Source organism: Hibiscus syriacus, unplaced genomic scaffold (genome assembly GCF_006381635.1).
Source record: "Hibiscus syriacus cultivar Baekdansim isolate YM2019G1 unplaced genomic scaffold, ASM638163v2 tig00002880_pilon, whole genome shotgun sequence".
NCBI classification, from domain to species: domain Eukaryota; kingdom Viridiplantae; phylum Streptophyta; class Magnoliopsida; order Malvales; family Malvaceae; genus Hibiscus; species Hibiscus syriacus.
Genome location: NW_024061952.1, coordinates 183,156 through 199,066, shown reverse-complemented (window position 1 = coordinate 199,066; position 15,911 = coordinate 183,156). Strand labels below are relative to the sequence as shown.

Here is a 15,911-nt window from a genome sequence, read left to right as displayed (position 1 = left end):
CAGAAATCATTTTTAGTTTAAGATAATTCGTCAGTAAGCTGTTTTATTGATCTCCGTATGCATTACAGTGGACACTTTTTTGTATCTTGTTACAATGATACCTATTGGAACTAATCATAATTCTGCATCCAAAACAACCGAGACAACAACATCCAAGGAATATGGCTCACGGCTTACCGTCGTCACTGCAACGAACGGTTCGTATTCTGGGAAAAGACCTTTCAAGATCATAGCTATCTGTCCAGCTTCAGAAACTGGATTTCCACATGATGCTAGGAGATCACAAATCTTCTTCTTCATCTGTGTGGTATACTCTCCTATTGAGAGAGTTTCTTTCTTCAGAGAGCTTAACCGATAGTGAAGATCCATAAACTTTGTGGTAGAGTGTTTCGAATACATATAACCTGCAGGTGTTGCACTCCAAATAGTTGCTGAAGTTTATGCTCCAACGAGTTGAGAAGGATGTCTAGACTATTAGTGGCTAAAAGCCACAAGCAAACTATCTTTCTTCACCGCACGAAGATAGGTCGGGTTTGTTGAATTTGAATCTATAAGTAAAGAAAAAAAAAAGCAGCAACATCACAAGGAAATGTTGGAGAGAAAACAAATACTTTTAGGTATTATAAAAGAAGGATAAATTCAAAGATAAAATTATAATTCTCTAGACTTGGTAATAATTGATAACCACCCCATCCTCCCTAGTGAATCTTGAACTCGATTTGTCATTCGTCTTTTGGTGTCAGTTTCTTCGACCATTGTTTACCTTACATTTACCTCTTACAAGATGAATGGTTGAAGGCAGATTGTTGGTTGTTGCCTGCAAAGCTGCCTTCTTCTTTTCTTGTTGAGTCATTTTTTTGTTCATGAACTGACATAGATCCCTGTAATTCACCAATAGAAAGAACATCAAGATCTTTGGACTCCTCAATCGACCATACCACTTAATTACGTTTTGACGTCATCGATGGAAGTATCTTTTCAATCAATGTCACGTTGTTTACCATGAACTCACATTTTGTTGATAGTGACCATTGTTCTGGAGAAAAAAATTCAGATACGGACTCTCCGGATTTCATGAGAAGCATTTTAAATTTTGTACGAAGCAATTGTCTTTTGGCTTGGAATTTCTTCTTCATGAAATATCATATTTGTTTCGAAGTTTCTTTACTAAGAATAGTTTCTAAGATGTAACGATTAATGTCTTGAAAAAGATAATTCTTCGATTTAAGATCTTTCAATCCTTCTAACTCAGCTTTTTGAGTCTTTGATAACGTAACCGCTTTTGATACGTTATGCTACTCCAAAATTAACGACTTGTCAATATTCTTTGGACCTCAAGAAATTCTCCATCAACATATTCCAATGATCATCAGGGCCGGCCCTGAGCATAGGCCAGGGGTGCGACCGCCTAGGGCCCCAAGCTTGGAGAGACCCATTTTTAAAAATATTTTTAAGTTTAATAATTAAAAAATATTTTTAAACATATTTTTTTATTTCAAACACTCGAAAATATGATAATTCAGTGGGCCCCAATGATTAAAAAATATTTTTAAACATCATTTTTTATTAAAAAACTCTAAAACATGATGATCCAATGGGTCTCATTTTAATGATTGGAAACATCATTTTTTATTAAAAAAACTCGAAAACATGATGATCCAATGGGTCTCATTTTAATGATTGGAAGGGAAACTAAGTGTGAGCCTCCACTTGTCTTCTTGTCATCACCTCCTGGCCGAGGACCCTTAAAATATCAGGACCGGGCATGATGATCATAATGACCATCAAACCGAGAAAGGGCAGGTTGTACAAATTGTGATGTGGCCTCAAATGATATATTTTTGAAACTGGCTCGAATACAAAATGTTGAATTTGAATCTATAAGTAAAAAAAACATAAAGAAATGTCGAAGAGAAAAACAAATACTTTGTAGGCGTTATAGAAGGAAAAGGCACATCTTATTTAATCATATTTAGCCCCTTTATAAGATAAATTCAAGGTTGAAAATAGCACATAACAACCGGAACAATTAAATTTCTAGTTGAATAAACAAACCAACAGAAAAATTACACGAACAACTAAATAGAAAAACTTCTGGTGAATCTAAGATTTAGTCAATAGAGTTCACAACAGTTAGTGTTAAATTGCGGCTGCAACGTAATTTAACAGGTATTCCGTAATGTTTTTCAAGGTCACTGTGGCATCGCAAACCGTTAGTGTTAATTTGATGTTTTAAGAGCTTTTTTGTTCTGCTGCTGAAGTTGGCATTATTTATTTGGATGAACCCACGGCTTTGAATTCAATGATAGAAACTACTCAAATAGACAATTGAACTAAACCAAAATGAATGGGTCAAATCCATTTATTAGTACATGCACTGTAATGAAGTAATGGATTTAGTTTATGTATTATAATTTAATCATTTTTAGTTTTTGTATATTTTAAATTTTAAAATTTGAATTCTTATCTCAACCGTAGAAGTAAAACATGTTAAATTAAATTATATAATTAGTTTATGTATTATGCTTTACTCGTAGATTTATTTTCAGTCATCAATTTCTCTCTTTCTTTTAACATTTCTTAATAAGGTCTTCAATACAATCCCATGATAGCATATTTCATATTATTTATGTAATAAAATTTAAGATAAAGTATATAAATAACTCTCCGACTATACTATGTTTCATTTGAGTTTATTTATTATTAAAAATTACAAAATAATTCTTCGACTATAGATTATTATTTTGTCAAGTCTCTTAATTATTAAAAGTTACAAAGTTTTCACCTGATCATTCATATATTCTAAACTCGTTCTTTTCTATTAAAAATTGATGATCATCTGAGCTAGATGATAGATTTTAAAATATAAGAAAATTTTAGTTTTTATAAAGTGGGGGATGAAATCTATTATACCAACCCAACCATAGAGCTTGTATATGAAAGTGAACTGAAAGGCAGAGCAACAACCCATTGGAAGGAATGAGTTGGATTTTAAATCCAAAATGAACAAAATCTATGCCGTCTAGACCTCTCTATTCTTCAAATACCAGATGGGGATTATCCACTTGAAGACAATATAAAGCTTGAATCGAAACTACATGATCTCAATTTCACAGGTGTGGACAATCAGCCTCACTACTGAAAAATGAACCCTACATGTGGAAAAATGAAAGAAGCTGAAAACTTATAATCTGAATTGAACTGTGATATCATATATGATACAAATCCTCTAAAAGGATTGTTGATCTATCTGACTAACTACCAACTGTGTGGCGGCCTACTCCGGGTCAAATTCGAAGCCACCCACACAACAATTAGGAGGATTTATTCAACTGTAGACTGCTGGGTACGAATCTGACATGACTACAATGTTTTAACTTGGACAGAGCATCTTGCGACTTACCCAGCATGAGATCGACATAAATTGCGGTCATAGTGGCTTCGCTGCTGTTTGGAACTAGGGACAACGCTCGCTTCACAAAATGGAGAGCCAGGTCAAGTTCACCTCGTATTGCAGACGCAGCGGCAAGATTTGCGTAAAGCGTTCCACGAGCCTCTTCTGGCTTCAGAAACATGTATTCCTGCAAACCCTCATGAGAAGGATTATTGGCAGCTGCTCCTCCACTAGGTTCATCACAATCGACACGTTTTTCCACTTGCCACTGCTCACGGTCCTCTTGACTAAACGGCAATTCAACATTATTGCCCCCAGACAAATAAATGGCCAAATGCTCTGCAGCTTCCTTAGGTTTGTTCAGTAAACATAGTGCCTCTGCCGCATAGACGTGACCTAGAAAAATGTAAATTCTTGAACAACCTGGTAGTTCTAACAGCGATAGCGCAGCAGAGAGGGCCTTCAAAGGATTATCCAGTTCTAACTCTACATATGCTAGGTTAGCAAGAAGAGTTTGCTTAATCATCTGATTTTCTCTTCTGTGGATGTCTTCATAATAGGAGACAGAGTTCTGAAGAACCTCGTGATTAGCTCCTCCCTTTGTCTCTTTCAAATCTCCATTTGAGTTAACTAGACCAGCTAACATGGTTGAAGCCAAGGAATTGATACCGGGTAACTTCTTATGGATTGGGTTCTTGGAAGATGGTCCATCACTCGTTTCTCTCTCCTCCAAGGATGAATTGGAGGGTAAAACAGATTTAGAATTACTCCACTCAGAACAGTTCAGCAAGTGTAGCGCGTTATAGAGACATTGCCTAGCAAGGGGTAATGAAAGCTTAGGCTGCCCATCACTGCCTAAAGCCCAATCATTCTTTTCAACAGAATCTACATGTCCACTTCTTGAAGTCCCATAGTCAATCAGAAGTTTCCTCCACCTACCCTTGCCAATAACATTGACTCTAATTTCTGATCTGTCTGATGGAGTTTGCCTTTCTTTTACAAGCCCTTTCGCTACAGCCATTATACAACATTCGGCGAGCCGAAGCCACAAGAGGGGTCTTCTGTAGAAAATTAAGCATGCCTTCTGTAAACAACGAGCGGCAAGTATTGGTTTCCCACATGCCAAGTACTGCAACCCACAGTTATATGTTATGAGGAGAGATTTATCCTGTGAGAGTGTTAATAGCTTTAAAGGCTTCTCCTTTTGAAGAGATGAACAAATACCGAGTGCCTTGGAAAAGAAAACTGCAGACGAATGATACTTCCCAAGTTTATAGTAAATGCAGCCTAGATTGTTGTTAAACATGCTTGAAATTGCTGCATCTGTCCGATTACTTGACGCCATCAACAACTTGATGGCTTTTCGATGGTTTCCACGAGTATACTCAAGCTGAGCCTTCAAGAGCAGAGCCATAGATGAATCTCTACCACGAGCAATGTTCATAGCATGCTTGACTTCACGCTTTGCTAGCTTTAGATTTCTAGTTAGCAGTAAAACCCGAACCTTGTGAAGTTGCAACCTGAGTTTCAAATCAACACCAGAGATAGATCCATCAACTGTGATCCGGGGATGATCATTTACAGATGTAAGACCCGCAGGCCGTGTTAAGTTATGTCCACCAATATCCAGTGTTGAAAACATTTCATCCAGTCGGTCATCCAATAAATTTCTAGATACAGGATTCTCAGAAGCATTTACAATACCAGCTAAATCTGGACTAGATGCATCAGAGACGAAAGGGCTGCTAGGAACTGAGGAAGATTCTACAACTAGATTCGTGGATTGTTGACTGGCCGTGTTACCAATTTCTCCTTGGCTCACATTGCTGATGCCAAATGCTTTTTCCAAATAATTTAAAACATCCTGCGCATAACTAAAGCTATTTAGTGTCAATGTATAAGATACAGACACTACTTTTAAATAAAACATAACATGATAAAACCCTAGTAACATATAGACCAACAGTGGAGTAAATGATATTTTCAAAAGTTCAGCGAAGATGCTAGGAATTATCTCCTATTTACATTTCCAAACCAAGTATGACCTACAAAGTCCTTTCAAACAATAAGCAATGTTTCTATTATGAAGGACTCTCTCATTTCTTATCCTACTCTTGGGGACTATTGCTTCTCTTCAAGGTCTTCGATCATCAAAACTGTGTCTTGGTCTCCTCCTCCAAAGGGTTTTATAAAACTGAATGTGGATGCAGCAGTGAGTGGTGATTGGAGGATGGCTCGGTGAAGGGCTCTTTCCTAGAGGCTGCTGGTCCAGGTCCTCCGCTGTTGGTGGAGATTTTGGCAATTAAGAAGGGCTTATCTTTCTTTGCCTCTTTTCTTCCGAGGGTTCAGGATCGTTTAATTGTTGAATCTGATAGTAAACTAGCAGTGGAGTGGGTCAAGAACTATGATCGATGTCCTGTTGTCTACAGAGTTTTAGTGAGAGATATTGGTCTTTTGTTAAGAGATTTAAATGGTATTATTAGATGGGTTTATTATGTAACTTTTCATTATTAATGGTTATTAAGGCACTCTTTTCCTCCTTCCGCTGACTAAGGAACATTTTCTGTTCCATTAATCATGAAGGGGGTTTTTAACGAGGCCTAACTTCTTATCAAAAAAAAAACAATAAGCAATGTAAGGGGTATTCCATTAGAACTGAAGTACAGAGTACAAACTGGGTTTAGAGTTATCTGAATTCTGAACAGAGCTATAATGCCATATGAAAATGAAAACATCAAATGTGAAAGAAATCCAAAAATCAATACCATGTAATAAAAATTTAGCACGAAAATATCAAAATAAATAACCAACGAAAGAAGTACTGCCATAGAATCCTAAATTCACAACCAGAAAAGAGGTTTAGCAATTTCCATGGGACAAGGGAATTTAAAACAAATCAACTTTTCTTGGGACATTCAAAAGCATGATCAAGGGAAAAAAGAAAGGTAAGCATAAACAGTGCCAATTGAAAGAAGTGAGGGCTAATCAAAATTACGCAATGAAATAAGAGCATTGTGCATATCATTTAAGCCATGCTAATACAAACATAAATAAATAGTGCAAAAAATAAATAAAGGTCAGAAGCTGTGTTTTTCTAATGAATTGAGATAAGTTCATGCTAGCCTCATCACAAGACACAGAACACTGAATTACAATTAACTAAAGAGACATTAGCAGACAGTTTAGGGTATTCAAGTTTCAACAAAAGAAAATGCTCACCGGCTTCCTACATAAAATGCAAGACGAAAATACAATGACCACAAAATGATAAGGATGTGTGATTGAATGAACATGTCCTCCAAAAACAAGCTTATCAAAATTTTTAAGGCAGACAAACTCGCATATCACTGAAAACAAGCTAGCTTTTCATCGTTATTTTTTCTTTCTCCAACCTCGAAGTACAAGGCTAACAGTTAGTCATATCCATTTCTCAGTGGTCATTCTTAACAAGCAAGCACTTCAATGTCCTCTAAAAGCGTGATTATCAAAATTGTAAGGTAGAAAACTCAAAAATCACCATATACAAGCTAGCTTTTTATCGTTTTTTACTTTCCTCAACCCCCAAGTACAAAGCTAACAGTTAGTCATATCCATCTTACAATGGTCTCTAAAGTGTTTCAAGGGATATTAGCAAGGAATTTTCAAATTGGGAGGAACTCCAAGTAATAACACCACAAATATTTAGAACTTACAGCAGATTTCGAAGCAACATGGCAAGCTAGCACAACATCCAGCAACAAAAGGCAGATATGAAGGGATATTGTCTGCGTATAAATAAAAAGGGAAACGATTAAAACAAACCAACAAATGCCGAAACAAAATGACAATTATACAAAGATAAAATACCGCATCTATTGGCTCAATGTTTTTATACAGAGGTTCAAGAATTGATAAAGCCTTTGAATATTCATGAAGGTGGAACCAGATGACTGCCTACATCAGATCAATTCAAAAGAAAAATGTTACTACAAGCTATTGATGAAAAGATTATTGTTCCTGGGCTCTTGAAATTACAAAAAAAAGGCATACTATGTTTAGAGCAGCCACAGAGGTATCAAATTCATCTGAGTAAATAACACCAGCACTATCTGAAGAAAACTGCTGTATAGTTGTGCCACTTCCTTTTGAGTCCGAAGTAAATTTATTACCAGAACTGCTACCAGACTCCTGTTCCCGAGATGCATGAGCAAGCTCTTCACATCTCTTCTGAATCAGCAGAAATGGGAAAGGATGTTAACAAAATAATCTAAGAGTAACTTAAATCGTGAACATAACAATGCAATTTTCTCTCCATATAACAATAAATCTCCTACTCAAAAACAGTTTTACAAGTTAGAGTGACTAGATCAAAGGAAAGCGGGTGTTTTTAATATTCTGAAGAATGCCAAATGTGCAATCAAGAAGTGGGCTGGGAAGAGAGATCAGTATCTAAGAGCTTTGATTTCCGAATTAGAAGAGAAAATTCATAAGTTAGAGGTCGACCTACAGCAGCAGCAAGGTGTTATAGACAGTGAAGTATTAGCAGAATTGAACAATCATAGAGCAGAATTGTGGAGACTGTATAAAATTCAGGAGCAGATCGGTTTCCAGTATTCTAGATCAAGATGGATAAAAGATGGGGACCGTAATACAAGATACTTCCATACTTGTGCTACAATAAGAAAAAAGAGGAATGCATTAAATGCACTGAACATTAGGGGAAAGACTATTCAAGATTTGAATGCAATAAAGGCAACAGTAAGGGATTACTTCTTCAAAATATACAATGAGCGTTCCACACTGGAAATTGATGACATAAGGCTGGATTTTAGCAGAATTACTTTGGAACAGAGTCAGTTGTTAGAGAAAGAATTTTCTGAGGATGAGATATGGGAAACCTTGAAGTCTTGTGATTGTAAAAAAGCCCCAGGGCCGGATGGTTTAAATTTGGGTTTTTTCAAGAGGTTTTGGCATGTTCTTAAGGAAGATATTATGAAATTCTTTCGTAATTTCTATATGGGGAAAGAATGGGAACATGGTGTAAACTATACTTTTATCACTCTTATTCCAAAGAATTTGAATGTTGGATGGCTTGAAGATTATAGACCCATATGCTTAGTAGGTGGCCTATATAAGATTTTGTCGAAGTGCCTATCAAGGAGGTTAAGGAGCTGCATTTCAGACATTATCAGTCCTTCTCAATTTGCTTTCATCCCTGTTCGACAAATTTTGGACTGCTCTTTAATTGCTAATGAGGGAATTGACTTTTGGAGGAAGAATGGTTTAAAGGGCTGTGTTTTTAAAGTGGATTTTAAGAAGGCATATGACACAATCGAGTGGCCTATTTTATTCAAAGTAATGGGGAAAATGGGCTTTGGTTCTACATGGATTGGTTGGATCTCGAAATGTGTCACAACAGCTTATGTATCAGTTTTGGTTAATGGGGTCCTTCAGAGGAATTCCCAATGGCAAAGGGTATTCGTCAAGGTTGTTCCTTGTCTCCTCTGTTATTCAACATAGTAGGGGAACTTCTTAATCTAATGATTCTTAAGGCTGTTTCAGAGGGGTTATTTTCGGGTATGGTTATAAGCAGGGAAGAGGGGACTTTCAAATTATCTCACCTTCAATTTGCTGATGACCTTATAATCTTCTGTGGTGCATCTAAGCAGCAGGTTATGAATGTGAAGAGGGTACTTCGAGTCTTCGAAGTTATGTCTGGTCTCCAGTTGAACTTAAAGAAGTCTAAACTATTTGAGGTTAATTCGAATGAAGAGGAAGTAAGAGAATGGGCAAAGGCTGTTGGATGTTCAGTTGGTAGCTTTCCTTCAGAGTACTTGGGACTTCCTCTTGGAGCACAGAGAAATTCTTCTCTTTTGTGGGATCCAGTGGTTCACAGTTTCAACAAGAAGTTGGCGGGTTGGAAGGCATCCTCACTTTCTATGGCAGGGAGATTGGTATTAATTAAATCAGTCTTATGCTTGCTTCCTACATACTATTTATCATTGTTTAAGGTTCCGGCTTCGGTCTACAAGTCACTAAATTCAATCATGTCCAACTTTTTATGGGGCGGAGGAAATGGAAAAACAAGATTCATTGGGTGGGTTGGTCCACTGTGTGCAAACCGAAATTTGAAGGTGGGTTGGGGGTTCCGAACATTGACATCGTAAACAGAGCTCTTTTAGAAAAATGGTCTTGGAGGTTTGCAAATGAAAGGAATACGGATTGGAGGAAATTGATTTGTTCTAAATACAATATAGACTCTTCATTACTACTGTTTGACAGTAAGGTTACGTCAAAATTTTCTTGGATATGGAGATCTTTGGTGAACAATCATTTCAAAAAAGATCCTATTGGCTGTAAAATCAGAAGAAACTACAGTTTACTAGTTGGTGATGGGAGTATCATTCGATTTTGGCAAGATGTTTGGGCTATGGATCAACCATTAATGATCATTTTTCCAAGATTGTTTTCCATTTCCTTAAACAAGTCTGGAAAATTATCTGAGTTTGGTGAATTTAGCTCGTGCGACTGGTTTTGGGATATACAATTAAGGGAATTGAATGATTGGGAATATGAGCAATGGTCTAATTTGATGACAATCATTTCAAACTTTTCCCTTTCAGTTGATTCATCTGATGGGCTGGTCTGGAAGGGCACTGGAGACGGGGTTTTTACTGTCAAATCTTGTGTTAGTCAGTGTTATTCAGGGACCTCAAGTCCAGAAGAGGTTCATTTCTGGAAGAATGTTATTTGGAGGGGATTGTTGCCTCCAAGAGTGGAGACATTTGTCTGGCAAGTTATTCTACAGAAGCTGACAGTGAAGACAGTTTTGGTTAAAAGAGGTATGAAGGGTATAGATGACGTGTTGTGTCCTTTGTGCAAGCAGATTGATGAGACCCCCTCACATTTATTTTTTAATTGTTCGGTGGCTTGGACTATTTGGAATAAATTCATGAGGTTCTGGAATATACAGTCTGTCTTTCATGTTGATGCAAAAATATTTCTCCTAGCATGGGCTGATTTGAGGATTAATTCACTCATATGGTTATTTATTCCAGGGGTTTTCCTATGGACCATTTGGAAATTCAGGAACTATGTTGTGTTTGAAGGAGGAAAGGTAGATCAAGCTAAACTTTTCTTTTTAGCTAGGTTCAGGCTAGCTTCATGGTATTTAGCAAAGTACAAACAAGTTTTGATCTCTAAGGATTCGCTTATTTCATATCCTTCCTTAGGGGATTCTTGTTTTCATTACTCTAACCCCATTACAACTGTGATTAATTGGTCCCCTCCTCCAAAGGGCTTCATTAAATTAAATGGCGATGCTGCTACTACTACTGATTGGAAGAGAAGTGGGTTAGATGGTGTTTTGAAAGATGACTCTGGGTCGATCATAAGATCTTATAAGGAGTCTGCAAATCCTCGGCCTCCTACTTTGATGGAATTGAAAGCTATCCTTAAGGGCTTATCTTTCTTTCACTCTATTCGACATAGGTTCAAGGATCGCTTAATCATTGAGAGTGACTGCAGGGTGACAGTTGACTAGGTTAAGGATTTTGTTTCATGTCCTGATGTTTATGTTTATATTGTTAAAGATATTATTGAAAAACTAGAGTTTGTGAAGATGTTTGTTTTTTTTTATAGAAGTTGGAGGTCTCATTAAAAACTTCCTTCGTATTCGTTCACATACTAAGAAGTATGTTAACGAACATTGGAAGGAAGAAAAGAGTACCTCAAAGTTTATTAATAATAATACCCAATACAAAAGATAACACCGGATTATCCTCCTATGGTGATATACACCATTACAACAAAACACCTTAACCTCATATAACCTCATCCAAAATCACAGTCGAATCACCTATTTCTAATTACACCTCCATCAATAGGATTAAAACAACGCAAGAGAACATAATAAAAAGAGAAGCAACACCTACAACCATATAAACTAAATCAAACCACAATTGGAGAGACGAGATCTATTGGGATTCGTCTTCTTCAGGAGCCCAAGAGTTTGGCTTGAATGAAGGCTCTATCTCATGCACCATGATCTTGAAGGAGTTGTCACCAACCTTCAATTCCAACGTCGCATCAATTCTCGCTCCAGCCTTTGCGAGGACTTGAATTTTTGCCCGATCAAAGGATGATGGTGACTGACAGCTTTCATCGATTGCTAGCAACTGACCCCAACTATCAGCAATGTTCTTGAAAGTATCCCAATTCCATGCGTGAAACGGAACACCCTCGCAAACTAACCATACTCGGCGACACTCCAATAGCAAACTCTCTGACCAAGCTTCTACTATGGAGAACCACTCTGCGAGAGTCTCTGAATTATCGTTCTTCACACTTCTCAGTGAAGGTGTTATTAGATGGGTTAATAGGGTAGCTAATCTAGAGGCAGGTGCCCTAGCTAAGGCTGGAATTGGTTGATCCTTATGTTGTATTTAAGGGTTGTAACTATTTAGGTTGTCTATCTCCTTAAGGGAACTATAGGGTATTGTATTCTTGTGTTCTAATCTTATTATTAATGAATTCCAAGTCACTATTTTCCTCCTTCCGCTGATTAAGGAACTTTTTCTGAGTTTCATTAATCATGAAGGGGGTTTTTAATGAGGCCTACTATTCTTATCAAAAAAAAAGTTAGAGTGACTAGAAAAAGGAAAATGAATTCATTACAGACTCAAATGCATGAAACAAACTCAGGCTCAAAAAGTCTTTGGCACAAATTAAATCTGATCAAATGCACAGATCATTTCCAAGAGCAAATACTAACTAGTAGTGGTTTCACAATTGTAATTACGGTTTATGCTGCCATATACCTAACCAATTATGATTGCAATTAAAAAAACAAAATACAAACAATTTTCATTTAAGCTGAGGAGAATTGCTGCACCAAAAAATAATTCAATTGAATATTAGAAGATAAAATTAAATTTTCCACGTTAGTTTAAAATTTTGATTAATATCTGCAGCAGTTGATGCTCCACTGACCTTCCTTTTGGAGAAAACAAGACTTCAAAGTTTCTTGATGAATAGGCAAGAACAATCATTCATAAAAGAGGTACATAAGTCATAACTCGATTAATAATGACAAATTTTGTGGGAGTGCACAGCCATGGAAACCAGGAGGTAATAAGATAATGTGTACCTTGACATTCTTAAGGACCTCAAGCAACTTCTTTGGATCTGAGCAACCATCCCAAAAAAACTCCGCAATTGCAATATTATGAAGAATCTGTTGAATAATCCATTGGTTCAAAATATTTTATTGGCATCAATAAAAAGGACAAACTTATTAAAGAAGTAAAAAGCTATTCAAGTGGAGTTATTGGTGAACATATTCATGCTGACAAATCCTGCAGCAGCTGAACTCATTTGTGCTGAAAAACTTGATAAACTTAAAAAATGCTTTCTGATAACTAAATATTCAACTTCACTACAGCATGTTATAAGTACCAGCTAGCACTACAAAAACTATTTTGACATGCTACAAAAAGTTTCATCCTGGAAAACATAAAGTCGAGTGTGAAAGTTGTATAACAATTATTTCAGCCTTGCAGCAATCAAATCTTGCACTATAGAGATCCTAGCACTTTTTTGTATCAAATTATTATCCATTCTTTTACTCGGTTTGGTTTTTGAATTAAGACACTTGGTTTTGGCTTCGATAAAAACTAAAATAATCTTTCAAAAAATCCTAAAATTGAAAGATAACTTGAAGCAATTCTAAACCAAAAAAATGCATTTTGAAAGTCATTAATTTTTAATTTAAAAATAGTACAGAAATTTTTACTAAATTAATATATTGCTAGGCACTGGAACCTGAAATATTTTAAAAGATAAAAGCATCTCAATTTAATATAATATAAATACTTACCAGTTAAGATTTTCATCACTCTTTTCATTGAAATGTTTATTAAAGTGGCCACAATATGAGTAGCCAAACATTGAAATTTATGATATAGAACAATTTAAGAGGTCATCAAACATCATTGTACACAGAAACTCCTTAAAAATTTGAGGAACTGCAACTGCCCTAGTCCACTCAACCTTAACATTGGCTTTTCTCATGCATTACAATAAATATCCATATCATGCTAGTATTAACAAAAACACTCAACTTGAAAATAAAATTTTAACCATTTCCTTTTTGGAAGAGATATCCCATAACAACATATCAAACCACATTAAACAAATGTCAGTGTATAGTTCTCCAGCCTAACAATTAAACAATGACAGCAATTTAACCAACTAGGAATTCCATCTTTGATGACTACCCTATAGTCCAACTTCATCGTGTATATCGATTAGATTTTACTCAATTAAGCTCAGTTGGTAAATTGAATTTGCACTTTTATTAAACTAAACAGCTTAACTCAACTATCCAATATTCATTTGCAGGAGATTACAACCATTTGGTAGTATGGAAACATAAAAGAATATATCATTGTCATGATCCCCCAAGCAAGTTAATTATCAGAAAGTCAATTATTGAGCTAATTTATATAGTGAAAACATAATACGGCAATAACTAAACTAGTTATGGGGTGGTAATGTATAGAATGATCATCATTAAAGACAACATGTGAGTTTTAGGTTTAATTGGTTTAAGAAATTCCAACAACTGTAATCAGCTGATTATCAAGTTTTAGTGAGTCAGAGAATTACACACAAAACATTAGAAAATGAACTTCAAATTCCATCTTTAAAAAATGAATGAAATGAATAAAAAGGAGAAGAGCTAATAAATGAATCGGTTCAATCACATCCATTAACGAAACAATCGCGTCCATATGCGAATCAATTTGAAATAATTTACCTTCGGATCGCCTTCTTTCTTAACCTTTAGCTGATTCAGCACATCAACGCACTCAGCGAACTTTCTAGATTGGAAATGAAGAGCTGCTTCTTTAGCGAGTGCGACAGTGACGGGAAGGCCTCCCACATCGTCACCGGCGGAGCCATCCCGATTCGGAGCCAACGGCGATAACGAATCTCGCGAATCCATGACCAGATCAGACCAACTGAACTGGATAAGAAATTGAAATTTTTAAAAAAAATAAAGAAATCAGTCGTAACGATTAAAAAAAACTAGCTTCTCCTAACACGCAAACTGTGGTATAGTTTTTTAACAAAAAAAAATCATTTGGGGATTTTCGCAATGAGTCCTCAAAGGTATTTTGAGAAATTGCAAAAGAGGACAATCGGCGAGCGTTATATTGCCGCTTGAATTGCAAAATTGAGAAAAATGTAAAAAAACTGTAAAAACCTACGGCGACCGAATTCGGGGAGAAATACTTGATAGAGACTTGAGAAGGAAAGAGTAGCGTTTCCCTTTTTTCAGTTGTTTCAAGTCCAATCCGAGTTGAAGTATTAAGGCTCTTTTATCTTAATTGCAGCATTCCCAAATTTATTTACACAAATACCTTCCTATCCAATTATTTATGAAAATGGCATTATTTTAATAGTTAAAACCAAAGGAGTGGCTAAGCGCCTTAGTTCATCTTCAATCCTCATCTTTATTCTATCGCATCTCTATCTATTCTAGAGATGAAATAATAATTCATCTTCAGTGTTATCTCTACATTACCACTAACTCTATCTTATTCACAATATTTGACTATTATAATATTAATTTTATAGATATAAAAAAATTAGAAAAAATATAAAAAATCCGAAAAATTACAAAAAAATTAGTATGATTATTTATCTAATTTTAATATATTTTTATCTATGTTATAATTTAATATATTTTAATTTTTTTTAAAAAACGGTTGTAGCGTCAGTTACAGTACCGCGCTAGATATAGCGCGGTACTGTAGCAAATCGTTACTGTGGCGATTGGGATGGCGCAGCACTGGAACGCTTGTTTAACTCTACTTTGGAGAAAATCTCCAATGCAGCGCAGCATTGGAGATGCCCTTAGACCATCTCCAACGCTACTCTACTGTAGCGTTTTTGGCACTGTAGCATCTCCAGTGCTACGCCACATCCTGCGCCACAGTGAAGATGTGCTACAGTGCCGCACCACATCTAGCGCGGCACTTTAGTTTGCGCTACATTTACTTTTTTTTTACTTAAAATATATTAAATTATAAAATAAATAAAAATATATTAAAATTAAATAAATAATCATATTAATTTTTTTGTAATTTTTTGGATTTTTTTGTATTTTTTCTGATTTTTTTATATTTGTAAAATTAATATTATAATAGTTAAATATTGTGAATAAAGTAGAGTTAGTGGTAATGTAGAGATAGCGCTGGAGATGAATTATTGTTTCATCTCTAAAGTAGAGATAGAGATACGCTAGAATAGAGATAATTACCGGAGATGGTCTTAGTGGAATCCTAAAATTTTTGTAAGTATGGGTTCTGCTTTTTAATATTTTAGGGTCTTGTTTTTTATAAAAATGGGGTCGTATATTTTAAATTTTAGAGTTTGATTACTTTAAATATTTTATACATTGATTAAATGAATACTAGTATAAATTAATTAAAATATAGTGATCTTTTTGTATATAAACGTAAATATTGAT

At 35.6% G+C, this 15,911-nt stretch overlaps 1 protein-coding gene across 3 annotated transcripts; it reads right to left on the bottom strand.

Annotated features, from left to right (window-relative positions):
• Positions 1–3,287: 3,287 nt before the first annotated feature.
• LOC120161541 (CCR4-NOT transcription complex subunit 10-like) lies at positions 3,288–14,737 on the bottom strand. Of its 3 annotated transcripts, none has more exons than XM_039171761.1 (7): positions 14,647–14,737; positions 14,193–14,402; positions 12,522–12,608; positions 7,424–7,600; positions 7,241–7,327; positions 7,087–7,158; positions 3,288–5,258 (listed from the first exon to the last, which is right to left on the bottom strand). In XM_039171761.1, the coding sequence occupies exons 2-7, from the start codon at positions 14,379–14,381 to the stop codon at positions 3,315–3,317; spliced, it is 2,556 nt and encodes an 851-aa protein (XP_039027692.1). In that variant the 5' UTR covers positions 14,382–14,402; positions 14,647–14,737; the 3' UTR covers positions 3,288–3,314. The 3 variants fall into 3 exon arrangements, with proteins under 3 accessions (XP_039027692.1, XP_039027701.1, XP_039027709.1); XM_039171770.1 differs by having other exon boundaries at positions 14,193–14,397; positions 14,647–14,662; XM_039171778.1 differs by lacking the exon at positions 14,647–14,737 and having other exon boundaries at positions 7,424–7,597; positions 14,193–14,586.
• Positions 14,738–15,911: the final 1,174 nt, after the last annotated feature.